This window comes from Scleropages formosus, chromosome 5 (genome assembly GCF_900964775.1).
Source record: "Scleropages formosus chromosome 5, fSclFor1.1, whole genome shotgun sequence".
NCBI lineage: Eukaryota > Metazoa > Chordata > Actinopteri > Osteoglossiformes > Osteoglossidae > Scleropages > Scleropages formosus.
The window spans coordinates 4,956,841-4,982,889 of record NC_041810.1 but is presented as its reverse complement, the minus strand read 5'-3'; the positions used below and the strand labels follow the sequence as shown (position 1 = coordinate 4,982,889).

At 47.5% G+C, this 26,049-nt stretch overlaps 1 protein-coding gene across 2 annotated transcripts in view; it reads right to left on the bottom strand.

The window, feature by feature from the left end:
- LOC108930796 (kelch-like protein 5) overlaps nucleotides 1-25,231 on the bottom strand; it is a 34,838-nt gene extending 9,607 nt beyond the window's left edge. The window contains exons 1-4 of one of the 2 annotated variants that reach the window (XM_029251701.1): nucleotides 25,070-25,231; nucleotides 14,538-14,720; nucleotides 6,150-6,286; nucleotides 5,062-5,258 (exon numbers count right to left, since the gene is read on the bottom strand). In XM_029251701.1, the coding sequence (XP_029107534.1) occupies nucleotides 5,062-5,258; nucleotides 6,150-6,286; nucleotides 14,538-14,720; nucleotides 25,070-25,095 (543 nt within the window). In that variant the 5' untranslated portion in view covers nucleotides 25,096-25,231. Of the gene's footprint in view, nucleotides 1-5,061; nucleotides 5,259-6,149; nucleotides 6,321-14,537; nucleotides 14,721-25,069 lie in introns of those variants that run through there. The other variant, XM_029251700.1, reaches the window with a different exon arrangement.
- Nucleotides 25,232-26,049: the final 818 nt, after the last annotated feature.

Genomic DNA, 26,049 nt, shown 5'->3' with positions numbered 1-26,049 from the left:
ACACTTTTCTCCGGGGTCATGTACAAGTAAGAGTGAATAAAAGTTGACGTGATTGTCGAAGCACAGCGGTATTACCTTTTTGCGGGTAACTATTACAGGTGGTCCCCGATTTATGATGGGGTTACGTTCCGCGAAACCCATCATAAGTCGAAAATATCGTAAGTCAAAAATGCATTTAATCCACCTAATACACACCTCTGCGTGACAGACTGGGAGATGCGGATCGTTGCCGCTGCCCAGCATCGCGAGAGAGTATCGCACCGCATATCGCTTGCCCAGGAAGAAAAAGAAAAAAAAAATCTAAATTCGAAGTACAGTTTCTACTGAATGTCTAACGCCAACACATCATCGTAAAGTCAAATAAATCGTAAGTCGAACCATCGTAAATCGGGGACCACCTGTATATTATTTTTTAGGAATAGAAATATGATCATTGCAGCTGGTGTGATGGAAGATTACAGAGCTTTCAGGAGGTCACTGTGATGGACTGGCGTCCCATCCAGGGTGTAACCCCCTCCAGCCTTGCGCTCAGTGCTTCCGGGATAGGCTCCGGATCACCGTGACCATGATCAGAACAAGCATTCGTTGAAAATGGATGAAAAAATGCCAGAAGATCGGGAGAGAAGTGGCTCTAAAAAAATGCGTTTTGAGGCCTTTCTTGTACAGCGAAAGGGATTCAGCAGCTCTGAGGGACGGAGGGAGCTCATTCCACCACATAGGAGCCAAAACCAAGAACCTCCAGACTTTCACATTGTGCATGAGACCAAGCGAGCAGCCAGAGGTGCAGGACACCGATCAGACCCTACAGACACCGGGGTGTCGATCCTTTGGCAGTCTTGCAGGCTGTAGCCAGAGTATTGAGATCAAACAGAGATCAGGAATAAAAGAGCACAGAGGGGGAGGCTGAGAGTTTCTCTAAATTGATTTGTGTTCTACAAACGAGCCCATTGTGAAGGCCTTAGCCTTGCTGCAAGTTCACGCCAATAAGCCATCCGGGGTATGGATTTCAGTTTAGTCAGGGGAGCGACAGCATCTGAGGAAGAGCAGGGGCCTCAGGAAAAGAAAATAAAAATTAAGAACGAGGGAGACAGATGGAGAGAGTGAGAGAGCGATGTAAACACACCTCCATTTATTAATTACTCCTCTCATTAATTGCTTCCCCTCTGGAGAGACCATGTTACCCTGCTTATCCAACGCAAGCGGTTAAGAAAGGCAAGTTGTCACATCGTGTGGCTGTGAAAGCAGGGTCTGGAGGATGACACGCGCTCAGGGGATGGAAAGAAAGCTCCGGCACCTTTGAATGCGTCCGAGTCGCATCACGGCTCTTGAAGCAAACCCAAACCGCCCGGCGCTTCGATCGAGGAAGCAATGGGGCAGAGCGCACAGTCCATGAAAGACAAGTACATGAGATTAAAGAGCACAAAGAGCGAGGACAACGCCTGACACCGTCAAGGCACTTAAACTCCTTGCAGAAAACCCTTGAAAACATTTTGAATGTTCAATGTAGAAATTTGTATAAGCTGTAAGAAACACTTTTTTGTTTCGAGTGCAGCTCTTTCCTTGACATTGAAATGCAGGTGGTCAGCGACCGCTTGGATTTATGACAACCATCCCATCAACCCCATTAAATTATTTTCGAGTCCCAACGATCGGTGCTAATGCCCAACAGCAACCGCACCATCGCTATACAGTAACATCTGCTGGATACCCTATTTTACCTCGCATTGTCTGGGTCTCGGTCAGTGTTTCGGTCTCCGGCAGCGACTGCGTTTTATTGACAGTTGTTCAAAATACTTTTTAATTCAAAAGCTCTACAAGGGAAAAAAGTGAATGCTCAGTATTCATTAATAGATATTGCAAAATTATATTTTATATAGGGGGGCGCGGTGGTGCAGTGGGTTGGACCAGGTCCTGCTCTCCAGTGGGTCTGGGGTTCGAGTCCTACTTGGAGTGCCTTGCGACGGACTGGCGTCCCGTCCTGGGTGTGTCCCCTCCCCCTCCGGCCTTACGCCCTGTGTTGCCGGGTTAGGCTCCGGTTCCCCGCGACCCCGTATGGGACGAGCGGTTCTGAAAGTGTGTGTGTGTGAAACAACTAAGTGCCTAAGACTTTTGCACAGTACTGTAAACGGACTTGTGACAGGCTCATCGAATAGGAACCCTGTCATAAGTCAAGGACTTTCTGTACATTTGTGACCTTATGTAGAACTGTGGGCATATGGAAGTGGTAGTACAGGTGGTCCCCGATTTATGATGGGGTTACGTTCCGCGAAACCCATCGTAAATGGAAAATGCATTTAATACACGTAACCTACCGAACATCATAGCCTAGCATATGTGCGATGGCCATTACGGGCTTGCCGCCTTCATGCTTGGCAGTTGTCTTGAGTTTCGCCTCAAGAGTAATTGCCCTCCTCTTCTTCTTCCCACCAAAGCAGCAGGAGACACAGATGGGCGTTTCCATGACTTTATGGATGCAAAAAACACAAGGTGGATATGGGGCGTATCTGTATAGCGACCGCATGGCAGACTGGGAGATCCGGATCGATCCCGCTGCCCAGCATCGTGAGAGATTATCACCGTCGTAAAGTCGAAAAAATCGAAAGTCAAACCATTCTAAACCATGGACCACCCGTAAAGGAATTTTATATGGTTCTCTCGATCTACGACTCGCTCCGATTTACCGTACCGGTGCGGCTGAGAGTGGGATTTGTGGCATTGCGAGGCGTCCTCCAGCAGCACCCGTGTGACCCATGAGAAGGCCGCTGTGTCTCCGTTGGCATGCAGTGGCGGACACCACCCGCTGCAATCATAATTTACAGCTCGCGAGGCCCCGGGCAAGAGACATCGCAGCCACCGGTGTCACCAAAGGTCGTCCCACTTCATTTTCTCTCAACGGCCATGGATTAGAGAGGAAGCGATGGAGGGGATAAAGCGAGATGGACGCTACGGGGGCCTCACGTGCCGTGTGGAGCTCGGCTGGAGGGGCCCGGCTGGCGAGATCTGGCTCAGCTTTCCAAACTCCGGAAGTCGGAATCGTCTTTTTACACCTCCAAAGAGAAATGGATCCGTGGCCTTTCGTCCCCCGTGCGTTACTTATCGCGCTGCTGCAAGAGACGGTCCCACTTCACACTCTGCTTTCTTACATAAGGCTGTAAAAAAAACAGCCCTGGTTCTGATCAGATGTCTCAGAAAAAAGCATCCACTTCCCACCCATTGAAACAGCAGAACCCTGCATCATTATCCTTCACTCCCTCTCTCTCCAAGTCACAGTCTCTTTTCTTCTGCATCCTCCGACTCTCATCTCAACCCATGGACTGCTATTTCCATGGAGATGAACCACATGTCTCACTGCAGTCCTACCCTACCTGGGAAGAGCATTCAGAGCGACTGTCTGGCGACCCACCCAGGCCTTTGTTGGGTCTCGGCACCACTGAACATACACATGCATGCAGTTGCACACGTCTACTTCTCACATCATTTGAAGACAGTGAACTCATCAGATATTACAGTAAAAGACCATAACATCTATTTGGCACAAAGGCAAAGTGCAAACGCAACTAACCCTTTAACATTTACGTTTATTCATTTATCTGATACTCTTATCCAAAGCAACTTAGTGTTACAATTATTTACTTACTTATAAGGCTGAGTAATTTTACTGGAGCAATTTAGGGTAAGTACCTTGCTCACAGTTACTACAGGCAGAGATCAAACCTGCAACCTTGGGATCCAAAGGCAGTAGCTTTAACCACTACGGTACCAGCTGTACATTTACATTTACTTATTTAGCAGACACTTTTCTCCAAAATGACTTCCAATGAACTCTATATAGTGTTACGAGCCCACATACTTTATTCACCATGGTGACTTACACTGCTAGATACACTACTTACACTGGGTCACTCATCCATACATCAGTGGAACACACACACACACACACACACTATGGGGGAACCTGAACAGCATGTCTTTAGACTGTGGGAGGAAACCAGAGCACCCAAAGGAAACACACACTGACACAAAGAGAACATGCAAACCGCACACAGACTGAGTGGGGATCAAACCCACATCCTCTCACACCACCCAGGGCTGGGAGACAGTAGCACTACTCGCTGTGCCACCTTGCCACCCAGAACATGATTGTACAACAGGGTCCAGTCCCTGATTTCAAAGGGCAGTGAAGTCCAGCAGGTTTTCTTAACTTGGCACTTGAACTAATCTGAATCACTAATAATTGGATTAAGAAACTACTCCTGACCGGATGGAATACTTCAATACGTAAAACTATTTCAGACGTATTGTTGAGAACCTATGCTGTCTCCCTCAGTACGTCACAGTTCCAAAAGACAAGCACATTCCTTTCCGATAGATAAGAGCTTATTAGCAATGACACGAGAAGAGGGAACAATGTAAAAGGGCAGTTCCTCCAGCAAATGAGAAGAGCGGGACCCGCAAATAGACAAGCTGGGTTCCACTTAGAACCAAATACAGGTGGTCCCAGATTTCCGATGGTTCGACTTATGATTTTTTTCAACTTTACGATGGTGAGCTGGCGATAGACATTCAGTAGAAACTGAACTTTGAATTTAGATTTTTTTTTCCCAGGCAAGTGATATGCGGAGCGATACTCTCTCGCGATGCTGGGTAGCGGCAGCGATCCGCATCTCCCAGTCTGTTATGAGAGGCATGTATTAAATGCATTTTCGACTTACAATATTTTCCACTCGTGATGGGTTTCGTGGAACGTAACCCCTTCGTAAATCAGGGACCACCTGTATTACTGCAGAACTCAATGGGAGCGCTTGTCCAGCCACGTGAAGCAACAGTGAGACAAGTTTTAGGACAGAGCAGAAAAAACTGGTGGAGCTGCAAAGCCCTAAATCACACATTTCCGCTCAGCCAGCATTTCACAGCTGAAGCCACGGTGTGTTTAACTGTAAGCGAGACACAGAAAGCAGTTTTCCATACAATATGACGTTTAATGTGTAACGTTCATGTTTGTCCCGAGACAGCGATTGCTCGGGCCCCAGTGCATTGTGGGCCAGCGTCAGGCCCGCTCACCATGGTGTAGTCGTGCGCCACCTTGTGCAGCTCCTGGCAGCCTTGTGCGTCGGCAAACGAGCGAATGCCCAAGCAGTTGGAGGGGTGCAGCTGCTTGATCAGGAAGCTACAGCAGGCCTGCACCACGGCAGACAGCTGCAGGAGACAGGACGCCGCCAGCAGGCTCTCGATGGTGTCCTCGCGCAGCTCCAAACGGCCTGCGGACAGACACACGCACGAGTAGACGTTCAGACAAATACCACAAGCATCTCCATGGGACAGCTGGTAGCACAGTGGTTAGAACAACTGCCTTTAGACCCAAAGGTCACAGGTTTGAGCCTCACCTCTGGCTGTAGTACCCTTGAGCAAGGTACTTACCCTCAATTACTCCACTAAAATTACACCGCTGTATGAATGGGTAAATAATTGTAAGTTGCTTTGGAGAAAAGTGTCAGATAAATGTAGGTTGTGCTGTTGTTCAGTGTCCTCTTGCAGCAGCGAGTCTCTGAGGACATGTGAGATGCATTGCTGGAGACACCAACCCACAACCCCTTTGTGAGCCAAAGAAACGTAAGGACTGTACAACTTTACGTAATACATCATTTGTGGTTTGGCAGCAAAGTGCGTGTTTTACGTCGCAGGGGAATTAGGGAACAGTTCAGTCCTACGATTTTCATAATGAAACGAGACGCTTTTCACTGCATATGTGACCAAGTGCCGCTGTGCGTGACACAGGTGTGCGGTCCTACAGTCCCCGTTGAATGCAGTCAAAAGTCTGGGTGCACCTGCTGAAGCTTGTTCGCCAAATGCTGCGTTTGTGACGTGGTAATTGAGACAAAAGTGTGGGCGAACCTGAACGGCATGTCTTTGAAGTGTGGGAGGAAACCAGAGCACCCAGAGGAAACCCCCACAGACACAAGGAGAACATGCAAACTCCACACAGGCTGAATGGGGATTGAACCAATGTACTCTCGCGCCACAAAGGGGCTGTGAGAGACCAGCGCTACTCGCTGTGCCACCGTGCCGCCGTATATAAAGACTACATGTGACTCTTATGTGAGTCTCAGGAACCTCAGCACACCTGTGAGAGTGTACCTGCGTGCACATACCTGTATAAGCGTACTGCACAAGCGCCCACAGCGCGTCTGGGTCAACACCCTCCATCTTAACCTCCTCCTGCTTGGCCTCCCGGACATCGCTGGTGAACATAGCGGCGAAGTAGTCGGAGACTGAGGAGAGGACCAGCCTGGAAGTGGGGAGGGGAAAGAGAGTAAACTGGTCTGGGAGACAAACAGGAGAAGCCCAGGAAGGAAGGAGAACAAGAAGAAATGGAAGGGAAAAAGAGGTGAGTCTTGTGCATCTTCCCCACAGACATCACACACACACACACACACACAATATCTAGAACTGGTGTCTCGAAGAGGGTCACGGCAAACCGGAGCCTAACCCGGCAACACAGGGCACAAGGCTGGAGAGTGAGGGGACACACCCAGGCCAGGACGCCGGTCCACTGCAAGGCACCCCAAACAGGACTCGAACCCCAGACCCCCCCCCCCCCCACACAGCAGGCACCAGCCAAACCCCCTTCCCCACAGACATATGTTACTTAAAAAGAGAACAGAACTAAGAGATTATATAACTACATTTAATCACTTATAGAGAAGACTTCTGAAAATAGCAAGTTATAAATTAAAGAGCTTATTCTTCTCATTGACATTCACTTAAAACGGCATCTTTTAAAGATTAAGTGTAAAGCTATTAAATCTCTTACTAATATCACTAAAAGTAACGTGCTAATAAGCTGAAATAGCCAAGATTAATTACAGCGTATAATTAAAATCTATTCATTTTGACTTGTCTCTTCAGCCAAAGAAGCAGCCAACCCACCACAGAGTTTACTGAAGGTACTTAGAGGAACAAATACACATGCGGTATCAGCTCACACACACACACACACACTTATCCAAGTGGCGTCACAGCAAGCCAGGGCCTAGCCCAGCAGTGCAGGGCGCAGGGGATGCACCCTGGACAGGATGCCAGTCTGCCGCAGAGCACCCCAGGTGAGACTCGAACCCCAGACCCAACACAGAGAAGGCCCCAGGCAAGCTTGTTGTCCCACTGCGTCCCACTTCGTCCCACCCCACGTTGTTTTATTGGACCAATATAATAAGAACGCAGCTGTTTATATCACTTTATAGTTTTTACTGCATCCAAACAGGGTAAGATCCCTGCACAGGGGTATCACAGATGCGGGGGTGGGATTCGACCTGCGACTTGAGATCACAAGGCAATAGCTCTAACTACATCGCTGCCTCCTGCCCACGTAGGACTGCTCCACATTGTGACCCCCCCGATTGTCCTTTGGATTTCCTCCTGCCCCCCTAACCCTGACCATGTCTCTGGAGACTGCTAAGTGTTGAGGTTTCACACTCCCACATGGAGCCACAGTGACCAGTTTGTGTGTGTGTGTGTGTGTGTGTGTCCTCCACTGTTTTTCATCCCTGCCCCATCTCTCAAGGAATCTAACCCCCCATCCATCAGCGGTGAAGCAGTTGCCCTTCGTCAACCTCTATCAAGTGCCCTCAACCATGTAAAACCACGTTACACCAACCAGCACGCACACAGACCCAGCTGTGCTCCTAGTTCCACATCACGTACACGTCACTACTTTTGTGTCATTACAGAGCAAAAAATTGTTTCTCCAAAAGTATGAACAATTTATAAGCGAAACTCATGAGATACAAATTTAAGGATGAATTAAATGAGCTTCTCCTCCTGTTAGAAGCAGAGGACCATAAATGCAGCGGTTCACACCGCGTGGCATCTGCTCAGCGCCGGCGAGTTCAGCGTCCCGATGGCCTCCGTGCCAATGTCTCGGTGCTCAGTCAGCTTCACCGTGTGGCCCAGCAGCAAGAGCCAAACACCCACACATCAGATTCATAATTTAGCATTCCCTTTGCAGAGTGGAGGGTCAGAGCGGGTGGGCCAGGTAGGGACCGGCCTCGAAGAGACACGCTTGGTACCCTAAATTATGGATGCCCTTTAAACCCTATTTTAGGAGCACTAGAAGGATGGTGCAGGATACGTGATCAAGGTCGGCATCAGTGCCCAGCCCCCTTGCGTCCCTCAAGAGTCCTTCACTGTACGCTTGCGGTTCCCATCCCCACCTCGTCCCTTCATCCTCCTGCCTTTCGCTCCATTCACCGTGCCGAATGTCGCAATCAGGCTTGAGGATGCTGGACAGGCTTTCCTCTTCAGGCCTTCGTGGGGGCGGGGATGGGGATGGGGAGGGGTCCCAAGCCACACTCCACGGAGCGAGAGAGTCTATTTTCAGCTCGGCTGGAAGCGCAGTAGCACGGGACTCTTAAACTGTACCGTAGTACTGCTGCGGGTACAACGGTGAAGGAAAGGGACGGGCAGGGAGAAGACAAGGACGAATGCAAAATTCCCTTTAAGGTGAGCGATGTGTGTGCACGTGGTTCATTAGAGAGGAGTGCACACACACACACGCACACACACACACACACACACACACACACACAAAGTCAACTTTCCAACAGCTGTCCACTCCTATCAGGCCTCTATATAAGTTACAAACTGTTACCGTCCTCGTCCTACTGATGCTGTTTCTTTTTTATAGCCTCATCATTTATATCCATGTCGGATTGTTTAACTTGGATGTTACAGCACACGTATTTACATTTATATGTATTATTTTGGGGGGGTGCGGTGGCGCAGTGGGTTGGACCACAGTCCTGCTGTCCGGTGGGTCTGGGGTTCGAGTCCCGCTTGGGGTGTCTTGCGACAGACTGGCGTCCTGTCCTGGGTGTGTCCCCTCCCCCTCCGGCCTTACGCCCTGTGTTGCCGGGTAGGCTCCGGTTCCCCGTGACCCCGTATGGGACAAGCGGTTCTGAAGATGTGTGTGTGTGTGTGTGTGTATTATTTTGGAGGGGGGTGCGGTGGCGCAGTGGGTTGGACCACAATCCTGCTCTCCAATGGGTCTGGGGTTCGAGTCCTGCTTGGGGTGCCTTGCGACGGCATCCCATTCTGGGTGCGTCCCCTCCCCCTCCGGCCTTATGCCCTGTGTTATCGGGTAGGCTCCGGTTCCCCGTGACCCTGTATGGGACAAGCGGTTCTGAAAATGTGTGTGTGTGTGTGTGTGTATTATTTTGTATATTTTTATTTTTTTTTATACTTGTATTTCAGCCATGGCTACAAATATTGCACAAAAATACTTTATGGCGCAGAGAGCCTCAGAAGTGAGAGGGAACATTGAAGGAAATATTAGGGACACGAGTGACAAGACAAAGAGAGACATAGGAAGGGGCATCAGATTAAGCAGAGAGAGATGGGAAAACAACAGCGGGAGGGATCAGGTTTGGTTCACTCGAGCGACACGGAAGCCGGTTAGTGTGCTCGAAGGCTTTGTTACAGCCCACTTACAGATTTCGTTACAGCCCCACTGACAGGTTGACAACCTCTGTCCAAGTTTTATTATAAGAAATAAGAATGTATTTTCCCAGTTCTAGCCACTTTAAATATTTGATCTGTCGTTACGCTTGATTCATTACGACTCCAAGCGTGAGCGACACGCTGCCTGGCGAGGGGACGGGTTTCTTCACACGCTTCTGGCTGGACCGAGTGCACTTGCAGCTCATCTGTCGCTGCGGACCTGGAGGAAACCGCTTGCCAAGATGCCTTGGCTGACCTTTCCGCAAAGGGGACTGAAGCTACTTTAGTTACACCACTGGGAAACACCATGTCCCAGGCGGCAGAGGACTTGACTCAGTCCTGAGCTGTGACCTCGAACAACCTCTGCGTGTGAACGCACGCATCGCCACCCTGCAACCAGACTGCAATTCATGGGGAACAAATCAGCAGCGCTGTTGGAAAACAAACTATGGGCTATCCAGGGAGATCCAGGAATAATTCAACTCTTATGTGATAATGAGCAGCTAGCTCGGTAAACATTTACATGGATTTACTTAGCACACACTTTTCTCCAAAGTGACTTCCAATGAACTCTGTGTAGTGTTATCAGCCCACACACCTTATTCACCGTGGTAACTCACACTGCTAGATATGCTACTTATAATGGGTCACTCATCCATACATCAGAGGAACTCACACACTCTCTCTGTCACTCATACACTATGGGTGAACCTAAACAGCATGTCTTTGGACTGTGGGAAGAAACCAGAGCACTGGAAGACTTACACTGTTAGATACACTACTTACACTGGGTCACTCATCCATACATCAGTGGAACACACACGCTTTCTCTGTCACTCGCACACTACGGTTGAACCTGAACAGCATGTCTTTGGACTGTGGGTGGAAACCAGAGCACCCAGAAAAAACCCACACAGACATGGGGAGAACATGCAAACTCCACACAGACTGAGCAGGGATCAATCCCGTGTCCTCTCGCACCACCCAAGCACTGTGAGACAGCAGCAATACTCGCTGTGCCATCGTGCTGCCCACAGCGTAAGAGATGACAGGTCTCACCACCTTCCTGTGCAGAACGGCAGAGTAAAAAAAGCCACCAGTCTCTTCACCAGTATCAATGTAAGAATGAACTCACGGTCCCTTTACCCTATTACCCATTTACCCTATTATTTTACCCATGTAGTGTTAGTGCAAGAAGATCTCCGGAAAATCGCCCACACAACTCCAGGATGTGAATGAGTGACCACTTCCTTTGCCACAAGGGCCCTTTCAGCCCATCTTTCCCAACCTCTATGACTGGCAGCTTTACTGCCACTGGACAGAACACATCAAACCCCATAAACCTCAAAACACAGCATCGCTTCTGCATTCGAGGCCCCGTATATTATACACTGCATCTAATATCCTGCAGAAGGTTTATTCGGCACCAAAGGTGCGAATGCAGTTGACCCAGGGAGCAACGTTTCAAGTCGAATTCCACAACCGACCAACGATGATCAAAGCGTGAAAGCAAGCTGGAAGCAGGCGTGAGGATGCAGAAGGTTCTTAAAACTGAGAAACGAAATAAAGAGAGGGGCATTTATTGGGTCGGCGCGGGTCCTAGGCGCCAAGGAATAATGGTGTGCGCTCACATTGGAACCAGATTCTGGTTTATACATATCGGCACTTTATTTCGTACAGTTAAAGTAAGGTTACAAGGCATACGTTAAATGTTTTCCTCAATTATAGTATAACATACTAAGTTTCCAGAGAGAACTGACTTATATACTTGTCACTGACAACCTTTGGATGAAGGTTAAAAAAAAAAAAAAAAAAAAACAAAGGCTCAACAGCAGAACTCATATTAGCGACTAAAAATTTCGTACACTTTCTATTGAATTTCTCAAGTTTATTCTCTTTAGAGATTGGCTCTGTTGTGATTGTGTTTGTTTTATTCAATATGAATATGATGGTTTGTATATTACTGTTATTTTATTCAGATTTGTATGCGGGGTTCCAAATTTTGGCCGTGCGAGCTCACGTGACACCTGATAAAGTCTGTTGAGCTGGACAAACCGAGAAAGTGAGAACAAGTTTTTTTCAGTAGAAACATCACCAGGCTGAACAAGCACCCCGGCAGTGACATCATTCGAGAGAAATAAAGAAAATAAAAAACTAAAAGTAAATGTAAAATGTGTGAAAGCTACTTTGAATAAAAAGGACGACTGTAACATAAACACAATTTTGATTTCAAGTACTGTCGTTTTCCCGAACGATCGGACACGATGAACAAATTGCACTTTTGCAATTACCAAAAAAAAACCTGTACAATTAGAACACGGAAATATTATGCCAGGGAAACTGCTCTGGTGTCTGTCTCGCTGTCATTAAATGGGTCACAGTCTGTCTGCAACGCTTGTTCCTCAGCATCCCCCAAATGACTCGCAAAACCTGCCTTCAAGCTGAGCGTGTTTTTATTTCGTTTTTACTAGTCTTACCTCAGCTTCCAGCGTAGGACTCCAGAGGTTGTCATTTGAATGCGTGTCTGAGTGCCAACGCAGTACATCATGCTGCTAATTCTACTACCAGCAACAACACCAATAATGATGCTAATAACTTCAAGAACAGAGTCTCATTGACATATTTATATGTTTACTTGTCTGTATGTGCATATATGTATGTTGTGCATTGTATGCTGATGCAACCAAAAAGAACTTCCCTCCAGGATTAATGCAGTTTCATTCATTCATTCATTCATTCATGTGATATCAGCGCTTTCCTCAAAGACATCTGGAATCCTGTTCTAACACTCTTCCATCATTCACCCAACAATCCCGCTTATTACTCGGAATGTCAGATTCTCAGAAAGCGGTGAAGAGAAATGACAGGAGGTGTTAGTGGTGAGGAAGCAACCACCACGCGCCACCCAGCTAGCGTCCTCTGGAAGTAGATCACGGCACAGGCTCCGCCCACACCCACATCGTGCGGTTTGAGAGTCAATGTGTGGGCCAATTTAATTAGCAGGTTAGACGCAGGCATGCAAGACCAAACCGAGAGCCCGATGCGACAGCTCTGTCCCGCCTGCTTCCACGGGCATCGCTAGACGCCCATCATACAGAACAGCCTCAAACACACTATGGTACCAGTGGGTTTCAGGAACGAAAGGATGCGGTACAATTTATTGAACACCATTTGTTCCTAATGTCACAACAAGGAAACAGCAAGCAGTCACGGACTAAAGTGAACAGATGTACGCATCTCTTAGAGACAGAAGGCCCTACTGGTGTTTAAAATAGGTATCATGATGAATCTACGATCCCCTTATAGTTTGTCAGCTGTAGGATTAATTTTCTGTCATCAGGCATCTATTCATACATCAGTGACAACACATATACAAACCGGTATTTGGGCTGATTTCTGCATCTTATCATCCGAACGAGTTAAATAGGACAACAGTCAGTAATACAGCGCTGCTTGAAAGTATGTGAACCCTATGGGGATGGTCATTATTCTTGCATAAAATATTCTAATAAATGTACCGAAATTAATAAATGATTACTATTTACACACCTGGTTCTGTTTACCTACTTGATTCAACCAGTTCAACTTGGGGTTTTCTCATTTTTACACCTGCACTACTTCCGTGTTTCTACTGTGTTTCACAATCTCCTCTAACGCAACACATGGAATTGGTCATTACGCGCCTATTATGTCACATGAGAAAGACTGCATCTTATTAAATAACCATTTTGCGGTAAAACTAAGGGACACAAGGGCTTCACATACTTTCAAGAACCACTGTTTGTCTTAGCTTGGAGACTAAAAGACTACAGTACTGTGCAACAGTTTTAAGCACTTGGGGAAAAAAGCTGTAAAGTGAGAATAATTACAAAAATAATTCTCTTAATGACTAAACTTCCTACAAAGCTCAATAACCATCCATCGTCAACAAGCGCTTGTCCCGAGGACGACCACCTTGTGTCTTGTTGCTATACTCACTCTTGCCATGGTGTAGGATCTGAGAGTTAAACTGGCACATCTGACAAAACCTCACATTTTCAGTATGGTTGTCCCTCACCCGGTTTTATTGCCTCTCTACCGCTGTTTCTGTTTCACTTAATTGGTTTGCCATACAAAGACCTCAGGTTTTTCATATGGATAGTGGTTTATTACCTTTTACTTTCTTTCTTTAAGGTCATACAAAACCTTTACTGTAATACTGTAACTTTTTGCAAACGGAATGCTTGGAAATCTAAAATATGCTCTTTCCCATTGACACTAATGCAGAAGACATTAAATAACCGTCTACGACAAATATTTTTGTGAAACATCTAAGTGCCTGAGACTTTTGCACAGTACTGTATGTTCACCACAGACAACATGTGTGTATCTTCACACCCCATCCTTTAACTGGAATTGCACTAGTAATGGGGGATGCTACCAGACACCGAATCCAGCCATCAAAATGAGACCAAAATGGTTTTATGGAAAAACATAAAGCCCCAGTGTCCCTTCAATATCAAGTCTGTTATTCGCCGCCCCTTTTCCAATCTCCCTCCACATAAATTAGAATGTTGTCATGGAAACCAAGGCAAAAAGTATTCCAAATGAATAAGAACCTAGACCCAAATCAACGAACTTTTCATAAAGGTTCTCATCTGTTAGGACCTGGATGCATTTATTATATGGAAGCTCGGAAACACATTACTCGTCTCTACACACACACACACACACACACACACACACACACAGAGTCTGAAACCGCTTGTCCCAAGCAGGGTCGCAGCGAACCGGAGCCTAACCCGGCAACGCAGGGCGTAAAGCTGGAAGGGAAGGGGACACACCCAGGACGGGACACCAGTCCGTCGCAAGGCAGCCCAAGCAGGACTCGAACCCCAGACCCGCCAAACAGCGGGACCTGACCAATACTCGTCCCTAGTGGCTTCTGAAAAAGTGAGACAAAGGAAAAGAGTCTCGGAAAACAAACACGAGCGGAAGCAATGTGTTCCCTCTGGAGGGGGTGCCACAGTGCAATGACCCCCTCCCACACAAACATACACACACACCTGTGAGCCGGGATCCTACGGTCGCCGGCCAGCAACACCACATCACACAGCTGCTTGTGCCTCAGGTAGCACTCCATCTTGCGGAAGGTGTCCTCGGCATGGCCCGAGGCTTGGAAGAGTTCATCCGGGCTGCAGGGCTCCATGGCCTGGCTTGAGGACAGCGTCTGGCTGCTGGTGGAGCTCCTGTGGGATGGATTCGACCAGTAAAACACACACGTTCAGTTGTCTCTGTGGAAGGAGATCCTTGGCGAATGGCTAATTCATTCACTAAAAGAAGGGGCAGTTTTAAATAACGGGCATTAATCACATCTCGGTAAGGACCAACGGCATCGTCCTTTTGACCTACATCGGCGTGAATGCTGCCTCGGCCCGAATTTTGGCGGTTTCGGTTGTAACAAAATAAAAGGCTAATGCCGAATGGCAGGAAGATTGATGGCGGGAAGCCGTGCGGACAAGGGTGTGTTCAGCCACGGCTAATACCATTTCGGAAGAGGAATTAGAGCGGGTAACGAACGAGAAGCGCAATTTAATTGCCTCCCTTGAAGTGTTTGGAGTGATTTCGGCTTCGGGCAAAAGAGAGTCGAGCTGCTTGAGGCGCGGTTACGGCGTCGGCCTTGAACGGCCGGTTTTTATCCTAAATGCTCGGCAGGACAGAAACATGATTCGTCACGCAGGCCTCGCAACGTTCGGTTCAGCTCCCGCAGGCCAAAGACGGGATGGGAAAAAACAACACCCGACGCAGCATACGATTACGCGCCCCGCAGCCTGTTCAGGATGCACAAGGCCTCGCAAAGAGATCATTTATCACACGTGTCCGAACTGCGGTCGGAGGTAACGAAGAAGGTTAAATGAAGCAAATTCACCAGCACGCATTTGCGAAACGTGACAAAAAAGCAGCGGCACTGAGCGTGAAACAGAAGGCGAGCAGCGCAAGAAAGGTTAAGGTTAAGCGCAGCTAACGTTCCACGCGCTATAAAACTGACCCCGTGTGGTATTTGTGTGAAAGATTAGTTTCGCACGGCCGATGTTTTGTGATGCGTTTCGCACGACATGTGCGCTAAGTGTTAGCATAGCATAGCTAAGTGTTTGCACTCGTTTTCCCCTCAGTGCCAGTTTGCACAGCAGCTCCTGTGTAGCAAATATGACCGCATCTTAGAATGTTTGTACATTCAAAGTTCATAAGCCTTGCGTTGGGTGAGATTCAAATGTGGCCTTTGGGGTGTGGATCCAACAAGTATCAGGGAAAGGTGATGGTGCAGTATTACATTTCCATCTTTTCATTTAGCTCACGCTTTACTCCAAGAGCAAATCACTGAGAATTTTGTAAAAGAAAGGTTCCCGCCAGCCTATAGGGTGTAAGTTGACAAAGGTTGCTTAATCGTCATTGGTCAATTCTTGATGGAAGCGGGAATTTGTTATAGGCCGCACTGGGTCTAACGCGGGCGTTTCGCGCTCCAGCAAGAAGGTTCCACATTGAAAATGTGACACCGCCCGCTGTTCCTAATAAAATCTTGTATTTGTGCAATCGGTGTTTCCGTAAAAACCTCCAAAGAACGGTGGACCTTCCTTTGGGACACCACACAACTGACAACGCGCAACTACTTATCGAGCTGGGTAATTTCTACTGTATCAACTCAGGGTAAGAATTTACATCAAGAGTACCACAGCAGGAGGTGGTATTTGGACAGCTGTCCACCGAGTGGAAAACGGTAGCTCTACTACACCTATAGGAATTATTCATGTAGCTGACACTTTTCTCCAGAGTGATTTACAGTGTCATGGTTACAATTATTTACCCATTTATACAGCTGGATAACTGAAGTAATTTTAGGGTAAGTACCTTGTTCAAGGGTACTACAACCAGAGGTGGGGATCAAACCTGCAACCTTTGGATCCAAAGACAGTAGCGCTAGCTACTATGCTCCCAGCTGTGCTGAGATATAATTTATTGCTCCACATTTGTCTTTTTGTTAAACTGGAATTTTTTTAATGTGGCCTCGGTGAAGGTCAGTCATCAGGGAGAACTCAACACAAACGACTTTCCTCCAACATAACTTACAATACTACATATAACTATTTACACAGCTAAGTAACTTCACTGCAGTAATTGAAGGGAAGTACTTTGGTCAAGGGTACTATTATAGCAGTATGTGAGACTTGAGCCCAGAACCTTCAGAAAGAGTTTTAACCACTATGCTGTCAACTGCCCTTTAGATACCCAACCCATCTACGAACATGTGGCGTGGCAGTTAGAGCTGTTTCCTTGCGGCTGAACTTCCACTTCCCACCACCACGTCATCAAGCAACGTACCCTGAACTGACACAGTAAAAATTACCCAGGTGTGCATAGTGTAAATCATTGTAAGTTCCATTCATAAAGGTATTATTTCAAGTTGCTTTGGGAAAAGGCATCACCTTAATGAACGGATAATATTAGAAATAAGAGGGAAGGCAGGTACCCCCGCAGGGTGAGTTCAGTTAGTAGGTGCACATGGAGCTGAGTGGTTTCCATCTTCAGCACGTTCCAAATGAGCCAAACAAATGGATAATACCTTGTATATACTTTGTGTTTCTTATTATATTCCATTAACTACTTAGCATTCAGGGGTCGGGATACGGATTAAATACGATACATCCCTAAGAACCCTCCAGATAAAATGCGGAACAAGTGTTTGAATGTGGCGCAACAACATCATTCTCATTGACGCTTCTTTATCCGATTTCAATTAGCTGACAAACCGGGAGCGCCCATGGAGTTCAGACCGGAGTGCCATCAGCCCTCCCAAGCCTTGTTTCGAACCCGCCGCGCCGCTTTCTCGCAACACAAGCGCTTGACACACGCGGGCCTGGCGGATCGGGTCCATCCGGACCGGCCGCTTTTATTTTTAGCCTCCTCCTGCCGCAGTTTAATCCACACTGTGCCGCCGGGGTGTACGCCCGGGAGTCTAGGCGGGAAGGAGGGGGGGGCGAGCAGCGACTAAACGCCGCCGGAGGAGCCTTCCTTTGAAGTGGGAGCCGCGTTCCCCACGCCTGGCTAATTGGAGCTGCCTTCGCCTCTCGGGTGGGGGGCTCCTGGTGGGCCTTCCGTGCCGCACACACTCGTTATCTCGGCGTGGGCACGGAAATGCTGCCGCCGAGCTGCTGGCTAAAAAAAGAACATGCTTATGTTTATTTATTATCCTCCGTGTCTTTATTTATTCATAATGGTAAATCACAAGTCCTCGTGCAGTTTGCTTTGGGGGGCGAAGAGGAGCTGCACGCAAGTACGCTCGCTGACACACACACACACACACACACACACAGATTTGTTTACATCCTGCATCATGAAGACATGATTACACTGACTGACTTTACTATAATAAATTATTCTCAGGCCCACCCCAAGAAAACTTGTAAGAAATGATAACAAAGGATTTGCAAAAAAAAAAAATCAAATTAATGACAACAGAGGATTTGTGCTTTTCCAAAGCTGAACTTTTCATCTCCGGAAGGTTAGCAAAACATTTTTATGCACGCACGCGCACATCCGCAGAAGTAAAGAATCAATTCATCTTGCTCCAGCAGCATGACTTCAAGAGTGCAGCCGCATGGACTGACACACATTCCCCTCTCCCTGGAGCACAACTCCGGCGGGGGCCGTGCAGACGAGGAGATGAGAGCGCGCACGAGCTGCCAGCACACTGCGCTGTAAACTGTAGGACCGACCTCACTGGTCCGCCGAGCTCCTCACGTTGCGTATTGCTCCTCTCCGAAGATTAAGTAACTATGTGCGTTACTCCTCGCCCTCCCCTCCCACCCGGAGACTGAGCTGTCAGTGTTCTCTGCGTTTATACACACGTTAAATTTATATAAATGTACTGCTGAGAAACAATGAACATCAGGCTAAAGCCTTCCTTTTTCCCTGCTCTGCTCTTTCCCTGAATAGGGGCATTTAATTCAGCGTTTCAGATTTGTATAATGCCTTCAGGTGTGATATTTTGGCACAAAATTGCTAGATTAGTTAAAAAAAAAAAATCTTATTAAGGTATTATTTCATAACAGCATGGTGGCACAGCAGGTAGGGCTGGTGAGTTGACTGTAGACCACTGTAGCTTTGAACTGGAGAAGTGGTTTGGATGGATGGATGGATGGATGGATGGATGGATGGGAGACTCTTTCTATGACACCACACCACCAACACGCCACTTCCATTCAACAGTTAAAAATGACCGCTTTGTGAATCATACTCAAAATCAAGGACTGGGGAAAATAGCACAAGGTCTTCATTTTATGAGACTTGCCGGGGGTTACGTGAAAATGAAAAAAACTGCTTTTACAGAAAGAGGTTGTTCATACATCAAACATCTCTTTAAGGTTCATGTTGCCCAAAACATCCCCTTTTGTCTTTTTCTATATGCTGAGTTTACAGGATTTGGACTTAAATACAAGACATTATTTAACATGTTCTTTCAGTCGTATGACAGTTTATGTTTGCTATTTAATAAATTCCTTCAGCATTCATCAGTAAGCAGCATTTTTCACAATATATTATAATTACTGTAATTATTAGCACAGTAAGTACAGGAATGCCACCTGCTTCAGTGCAGTATTACTCCTTCTCCTGCAGTATTCATGTGTTTGTAACACACCGCTGTCCTCAAATAATGCCTTTGCTGATGGTTCTTCTGTTTCTGCCCATTTTGCAGTAGCAGGGAGTGGGGCTTGAACCAGCAACCTACATATTACCCATCCACCATTTGTGGTGATTGCAGATCATGACGTACATCTTGGATTTTGGGAGCTTCTAACTTACTTATGTGATAATTCATAGGCACGTGACAGATGGGTGTGCGCACATGACTTTGTTCATAGCCTCTGTAGCAATGTAGTGGTGTCGGGGGCAGCAGGCAGCACAGTTTATGCGCTGTCAGGTCCCACCCACTGCTGTAGTGCTGTAGTACCCTTGACCAAGGTACCTACACCAAACTGCTCTGGTAAAAAGTACCAAGCTGTATAAGTGGGTAAAAGTATAGTACAGTAAAACTGGGCAGTTGGTAGTGTAGTTGCCTTTGAATACAAATGTTTGTAGGTTCAAATCCCACTTCTAGCTTTAGTACCCTTGAACAAGTTACTAACCCTAAGTTACTCCAGTAAAATTATCCAGCTGTATAAACGGGTAAATAATTGTAAGTAGCTTAACACTGTAAGTGGTTTTGGAGAAAAGCGTCAGCTAAACGAATGAACATTAATTTACTGGCCAGCTGGTGCTGTAGTGGTTAGAGCTGTTGCCTTTGTACCCAAAGATTGCAGGTTTAAGCCTCACATCCTGCTGTAGTACCCTTGAGCAAGGTACTTACCCTAAATTGCTCCTGTAAAAAAAGAAAAAAAATATATTACCCAGCTGTATAAAGGGGTAAATAACTGTAAATACCTTAACATTGGACACTGCTTTGGAGAAAAGCGTCAGCTAAATGATTAAATGTAAATCGCCGTAACCAGGGTTAGAGCTGTGGAAATTAAGCAAAAGTAGTTTGGGTCGTGGTTGAGCTGCAGCACTAGTACGGTATCAGCCGGCAGTAGCTGGGCTTGGGAACCTCTTTGGGAATAAAAGCCGTAAAGCAGAAGAAACATCTGCTTTTGGTGAAACCGTGACTCATCCCCATGTGCAGGCGAGTGCTCCTGCGGAAGAACAAGCCAGTTGTAGATGGTCGCAGAGCAAATGGGGTGTAAAAGTGTCCCCTGGCTGCGCCTTTGTTCTTTTTCGCTGAACGAACGTGCGAGCTGAGGCCGGGTCCGGGAACGGCATCCGCTTTCGAGGCCCGCCGAGTGACCGAGGCGCAGCTCCATTTGAATTCCGCTGCTGTTGTGCCTGGGCGACGCGGAAAAGCTGCACGCGGCGGGTGACACACACTCGGCAGCCAGCGGATGCGAATGAATTACCTCTTTCGCCTGTCAGCTGCCCTAAGGGCCATTATGGGCAACAGAAAACCTCGGCCACGTTCTCCACCCTCGCAGAACACGGCGCCAGGTGGTAGAGTGTGTCCCCATTGGGGGGCCTCGGGTTTGCCGACGGGGGGCCGGAACGTGCCCGCATTTGTCCTTTCCTCCGCTGCCGCTTAGCAACACTGAATGACAGCCTTGTGGCGGAGTGGGGGCGAGTTAAAAAAAAAAAAAATCGAGAGACGGGTCCCAAACTGCATTAAGCAGATTTATCTCCCTCCCTATCACTTTGGTGACTTTTTCCAAGTACAATGCGAGCAGGATTCAATGTCAGACCATAATGCTCTCGAGTGACATTACATAAACCTCAGGCAGGCACGACACTGAACTAAATAACCCAAAAGCCCCCAGCGCACGTTATTTAGTTATTTATTCATTTACCCGACACTTTTCTCTAAATCAGTGACAATGTTGGGTAAATTACTGTAAGTAGGTTAGGCTACAAACCTAGTTACACAGCTGGGACATTTTTATTGTATAAGGGCAGGGCAAGTACCCTGATCAAGGTTATTACAGCAGGAGATGGGATTCAAACCCGGGGCCGCTGAGAGCAAGGCCGAGGGTTTAACTAGAGAGAGCGTGTTCCAGTGATATATGGATGAGTGACCTATTGTAAGTAGTGTATCTAGCAGTGGAAGTCTTTAGGTGCTCTGGTTTCCTCCCACAGTCCAAAGACATGCTGTTCAGGTTCCCCCATAGTGTGTGAGTGACAGAGTGTGTGCCTGTGTGTTCCACTGATGTATGGATGAGTGACCCAGTGTAAGTAGTGTATCTAGCAGTGTAAGTCACCACGGTGAATAAGGTGTGTGGGCTGATAACACTACATAGTAGAGTTCATTGGAAGTCACTTTGGAGAAAAGTGTCTGATAAATAAAGTAATAAATGCAAATGTAAACCACTACACCAATTGCTGCTCCATACGGGTTGTGAATTTTGAGTCTAATTTCTGTGCATCTACAAGTGTCCTGTACCAAGGTCTCTCGCTCATGGGCCTCATATCCCGGAGAAGTTAACCCGGCAACTCATAAGAAAAAGAAGCAGAAGAAAGAGGACGACGACGATGATTATGATTATAATTAAAAAGAGCGAAGGCTCTTCTTTTCAGTCGAGACCATCGCTGAGTGAAGCGAGAAATTAAAAATGAAGTCGTCGCCACTCGGCTGATTGAAACGAGGAAAAATGACAGGTACGATACGAGACGCGGCACTCGACGCTAACGGCTCACAAGCCGCTGGGCTCCTTGAGGAACGGGCAGCTCGCCGAGCACAACCCCTTGTGGAAACTAAAAAAAAAACTAAACATGTTTCGTAGGGTGGCCACTGAGGGGACAAGAATAGATAGGGGAAGGAAGTCATCTTATTCACAGGCAGCCTACGAAGGCATCGAAGAGCGATGGAGACAAAGATCGTTGAAGGAGGAGCCCAAAATAAATTCGGCTGAGACTTTTACACTAAAAAAAGATGAGCCATTAATTGAGAAAAGCCATTTAGTAAAGAATAAGGAAGGAAACCAGCACACACTGCACAAACAAAACGGCACAGTACATAAGCAGCATCTTAAAATCATACTACGCTGAAATCATATTAGAAAAAATCTGACAGCTCTGGCACATCGCCTGGTGAACCAATATCGTTTCTAAGAGCAACACAAAACCGTCAGAGGTAGTTTCGTGGCAGTAAGATGTGTCATATTTCATTAAGTCCCGAAAATTAATAAACCGTTACTGAATCTCATTTGGATTAATAGACCTTTAGTCACTTCATCAATCCTGCCCATCCAGCAAAGGCATATTTATTGGTGAATTTTCTGTTTGACTGAAATAGTGATGCTGCAATTATTCACGATAATGGGAGAATATTGGGACTCGTGCAGCTGCTGATATTCTGACCACTAGAAATATTCCTCCGATAACAAAAATCCACTTTAGCACATATCTAGACCGCTTCCGGTTTAAAACGAGGGCTCAGCTGAAGAGCTGGGTTTAAGTATTCCTGACTCCTGCAAGGTTTTTAGAGCAGTCAAGCGTGATTAATTAAAAGCTGAGCCCGAGCCGAGCGTAGCATACACAAGGGGGTCGCCGGGAGCACGGCTGACAACCACGACCCTCCGAGATGCCGCCGAAGCGTTCGGCTTGTTTACAGGACCCAGGATGAAGACGACTTTATGGGGGTCTGTTGATAACTACACTTGCAGATTTGACTTAAATTTTTCACCCCATAGCACCGCTGGATTCTCGCATCGTCACTGATGTCAAACCGAGGCCACATCTGTGAAGTAACCGAGTGTTGCTGCTCTCTGAACTCCTCCCACAGTGGGAAGTTTGGAAATTCTAACAAATTTCCTGATCTATTTACATATTTAGCAGGCGTTTTACCAGCCCACACACTTTATTCACCGTGGTGACTTACACTGCTAGATACACTACTTACACTGGGTCGCTCATCCATACGTCAGTGGAACAGACACACTCTATCTGTCACTCACGCACTGTGGGGGAACCCGAACAGCATGTCTTTGGACAGTGGGAGGAAACCAGAGCACCCGGAGGAGACCCACGCATACAGGGAGAAACATGCAAACCCCACACGGGCTGATCGAACCCACTTCCTCTCACACCACCCAGGCACTGTGAGACAGCAGCGCTACTCGCTGTGCCAATATTAAAAATAATATTAGGCTTTCTGTTAAACGTGTAAATCTAAATAAGAGGCTTTCATTATCTTTAAAATGCAAACGAGAGTCCAGCCCCTGCTCCTCCTCCTCCTCTTCCTCCTCATGGACTGCCGGCACGCTTAGGAATGAATTCTTTATTACGAGGTTTCGCAAGTGTCAGCAACTGGTCATTAGAGCAGCAGTAATTCCCCTCTGCAAGTTTCCCAGTAAAAACAGGATAATAAAGTTTTTGTCTTGTGCATAAAAAAGTCCAAATAAGACCCCAGACAGAATACTAGTTCTGTAGGAAATTCCATCCCTTCACCCCAGGAGGTGTCCAGCATTGGTCTCCTTTACTGTACATACAGGATAGCACATGTGCAATAAGACAAAGGAATGTTCTGGAACAGACCAGGGAGAAGAGTGAAGTCATCACTGTACTGAGTACTTTCTCTGCTGTGTTTTTTTTTTTTTTTTTTTTGGTACCCTAGTGTCTGACACTTTTGGAAATACTCAAATATATTATAGTACTGTCTTTACAGCAGGTGGCACATTGGTGCAGCGGGCAGTCCTTTTAGAAATTGGTTCAGTCTACGTGGAGTATATATGTTAACCCTGTGTTTGACTGGGTTCCCCCCTGGCAAAAAACGGGTGTTTCAGGTTAATTAGTACTCTAAATTGCCCACAGTGTGTGACTGCGTGAGTGAATGAGTGTGTGTGGCTACCCTGTGATGAACTGGTGTCCCATGCATATTGTAATCTATGCAGCCTTGTGCCCTGTGCTTCCAGGACAGACTCTGAAGCAGCGTGATCCTAATCTTGGCAAGATGTTACTGACAGAGAGTGTGTATTTTCACAGAGAAGGGTTTATTAGTGAGGAGTGTAAATGCAGTGGGTTCGACAGATGAATCGATGGGTAAACTGGACAGCTGAGGAAAAAGAGAATCCTACAGTAATGTCGCTGTAATACACACACGCGCAGTGTGTTAAAAGGGAAGGGCAGGTCATCATGACAATAGTCACACAAAAATCTGCGGTGTGTGTAGAAATCGTGCGAAGGAGCAGATGTGGAGATGTGAAAAAAGGGATTTGAAATCCAGCGTTGATGAAGAGGGCAGGTTGAAGGGACTGGTCCTCTGGGCATCTTTTCCAATTTGGGTTTAAAGTGGACAAAGGGGACACAGAAAGTCAGAACACTGGATCCAAAAAAAAAAAAAAATGCATTTTGTATCAGTTTTGTTGGAAATAACATGTAATAACATTAACTAATGGGACAATAAATCCTGACCACATATAATAGTAACTGCAAAAATTCCATCATGACAGTAATTAGAAGTGATTTGAGCTTTGTGTTTAATCATTTTTATTTTTTCCATTTTTTTCCATCTTTAGTGGGAAATGATAGCAAATTGTACTTAATTCTGGGTTATGAGGCACGGATCCCGGCTCTTTTTTTTTGTTTGTTTGTGGACTACGGAGAATGGAAAGCGCAACATTATTTGTTGTATGTATGAGGTATGGAGAACATCTCGGTATCCAGATGATTATTAATAATTATTAGGAGCTTCGCAAACGCCACCACTACGTTACAGAAAATGAATGAAAGCTCTTTGATTAGATTAGTCCATAAATTTTATCCCACTTGCACTTCTGAGGTGATTTTTTTTAAAAACCCGGTGACTCGCACTGAAAGCGAAAACTTTTATTCCAAAAAAGTTGTAACTGAGCAATACAGTCAACTCCAGTCCCGGTTTAAAAAAATAGAAAGAAAAAAAGACAAAGTGATTTTCACGATGACAGCTCCAGGACCTTCCCCCTCCCCCTCCCCCTCCCGCACCCGCACCCGCACCCGCACCCGCACCCGCACCCCTCCGTCCGGACCCTAATTAATTAATTAGTACCTGCAGGAGCTGGAGTCCGAATCCATCCGGTTGCTCTCTTCTTGGGCCCCCTGGAGCTCCTCCTCCTCCTCCTCCTCCCCCGCGCGGCGCTCCTCACGGGGGGTCGCGCATCCCTCTCCGCTCACCTCCTCCTGGACGCCGGACCCTTCGGGGCGCGCGCACGACGCCCAGGGTGCGAGCGGCGCGCTCCAGCGTTCGGCGTCGCTCACGGAGCGGGGGACACCGCAGGCACCGGCGGCCGCGAAGCCCGGCGCGTCACGGCTCGGGGCGCCCGGAAACTTTCTGCTCCCGCTGGTGTCGGCGGTGCGGTTCGGGGCGCACGGAGCGGGGCCGCCGCCGCCGCCCCCAGGCGTCGCGCTGCCGGACGGGTCGTCATGGGAACCGTCCGCGTGCCGGCCTCCGCCGGAGGAGGAAGAGGAGGAGGAGAAGTCAGCGTGGGGCGGCGCGGCGTGGGGCGCCGGGGACGCGGGGGGGTGGCCCAGCCAGCGCCACCGGATCCGCAAGATCTGCTTCACGTCGAAGTCCTTCCTGGAAGCGGACATGGTCTGTCTTCGCTCCCGCGGAGGGGGAAGGACAGACGGGGGGGGGGAAGGAAGGACGCGGATCCGCGCTCGGCGACGGCGCACCGACTGCGCGCGCGCTCAGCGCCGCTCGCGCAAGGGAGGGTGTGAGAGAACGAGCGAGAGAACGAGCGAGCGTGCGAGCGAGCGCGAGGGGACGAGAGCCCTGCGCGCGTGTGTGTGTGTGTAAGGACGATCAGAATCCCCTCCGTGTCTCTACGCGTCTAGCGCACGCTCAAAGTGTGTGCTTCTGCTCCGCAGCGCGCGCGCGAACACACACAACCACACACACACACACACACACACACACACACACACACACACGTTCACAGATGAAGAATAGAAGATGGTCAATGCGCTTTTTGTGAAGTGTCCCTGACACCATCCCCTGGTTTAAAAAAAAAAAAAAAAAAACTCTTT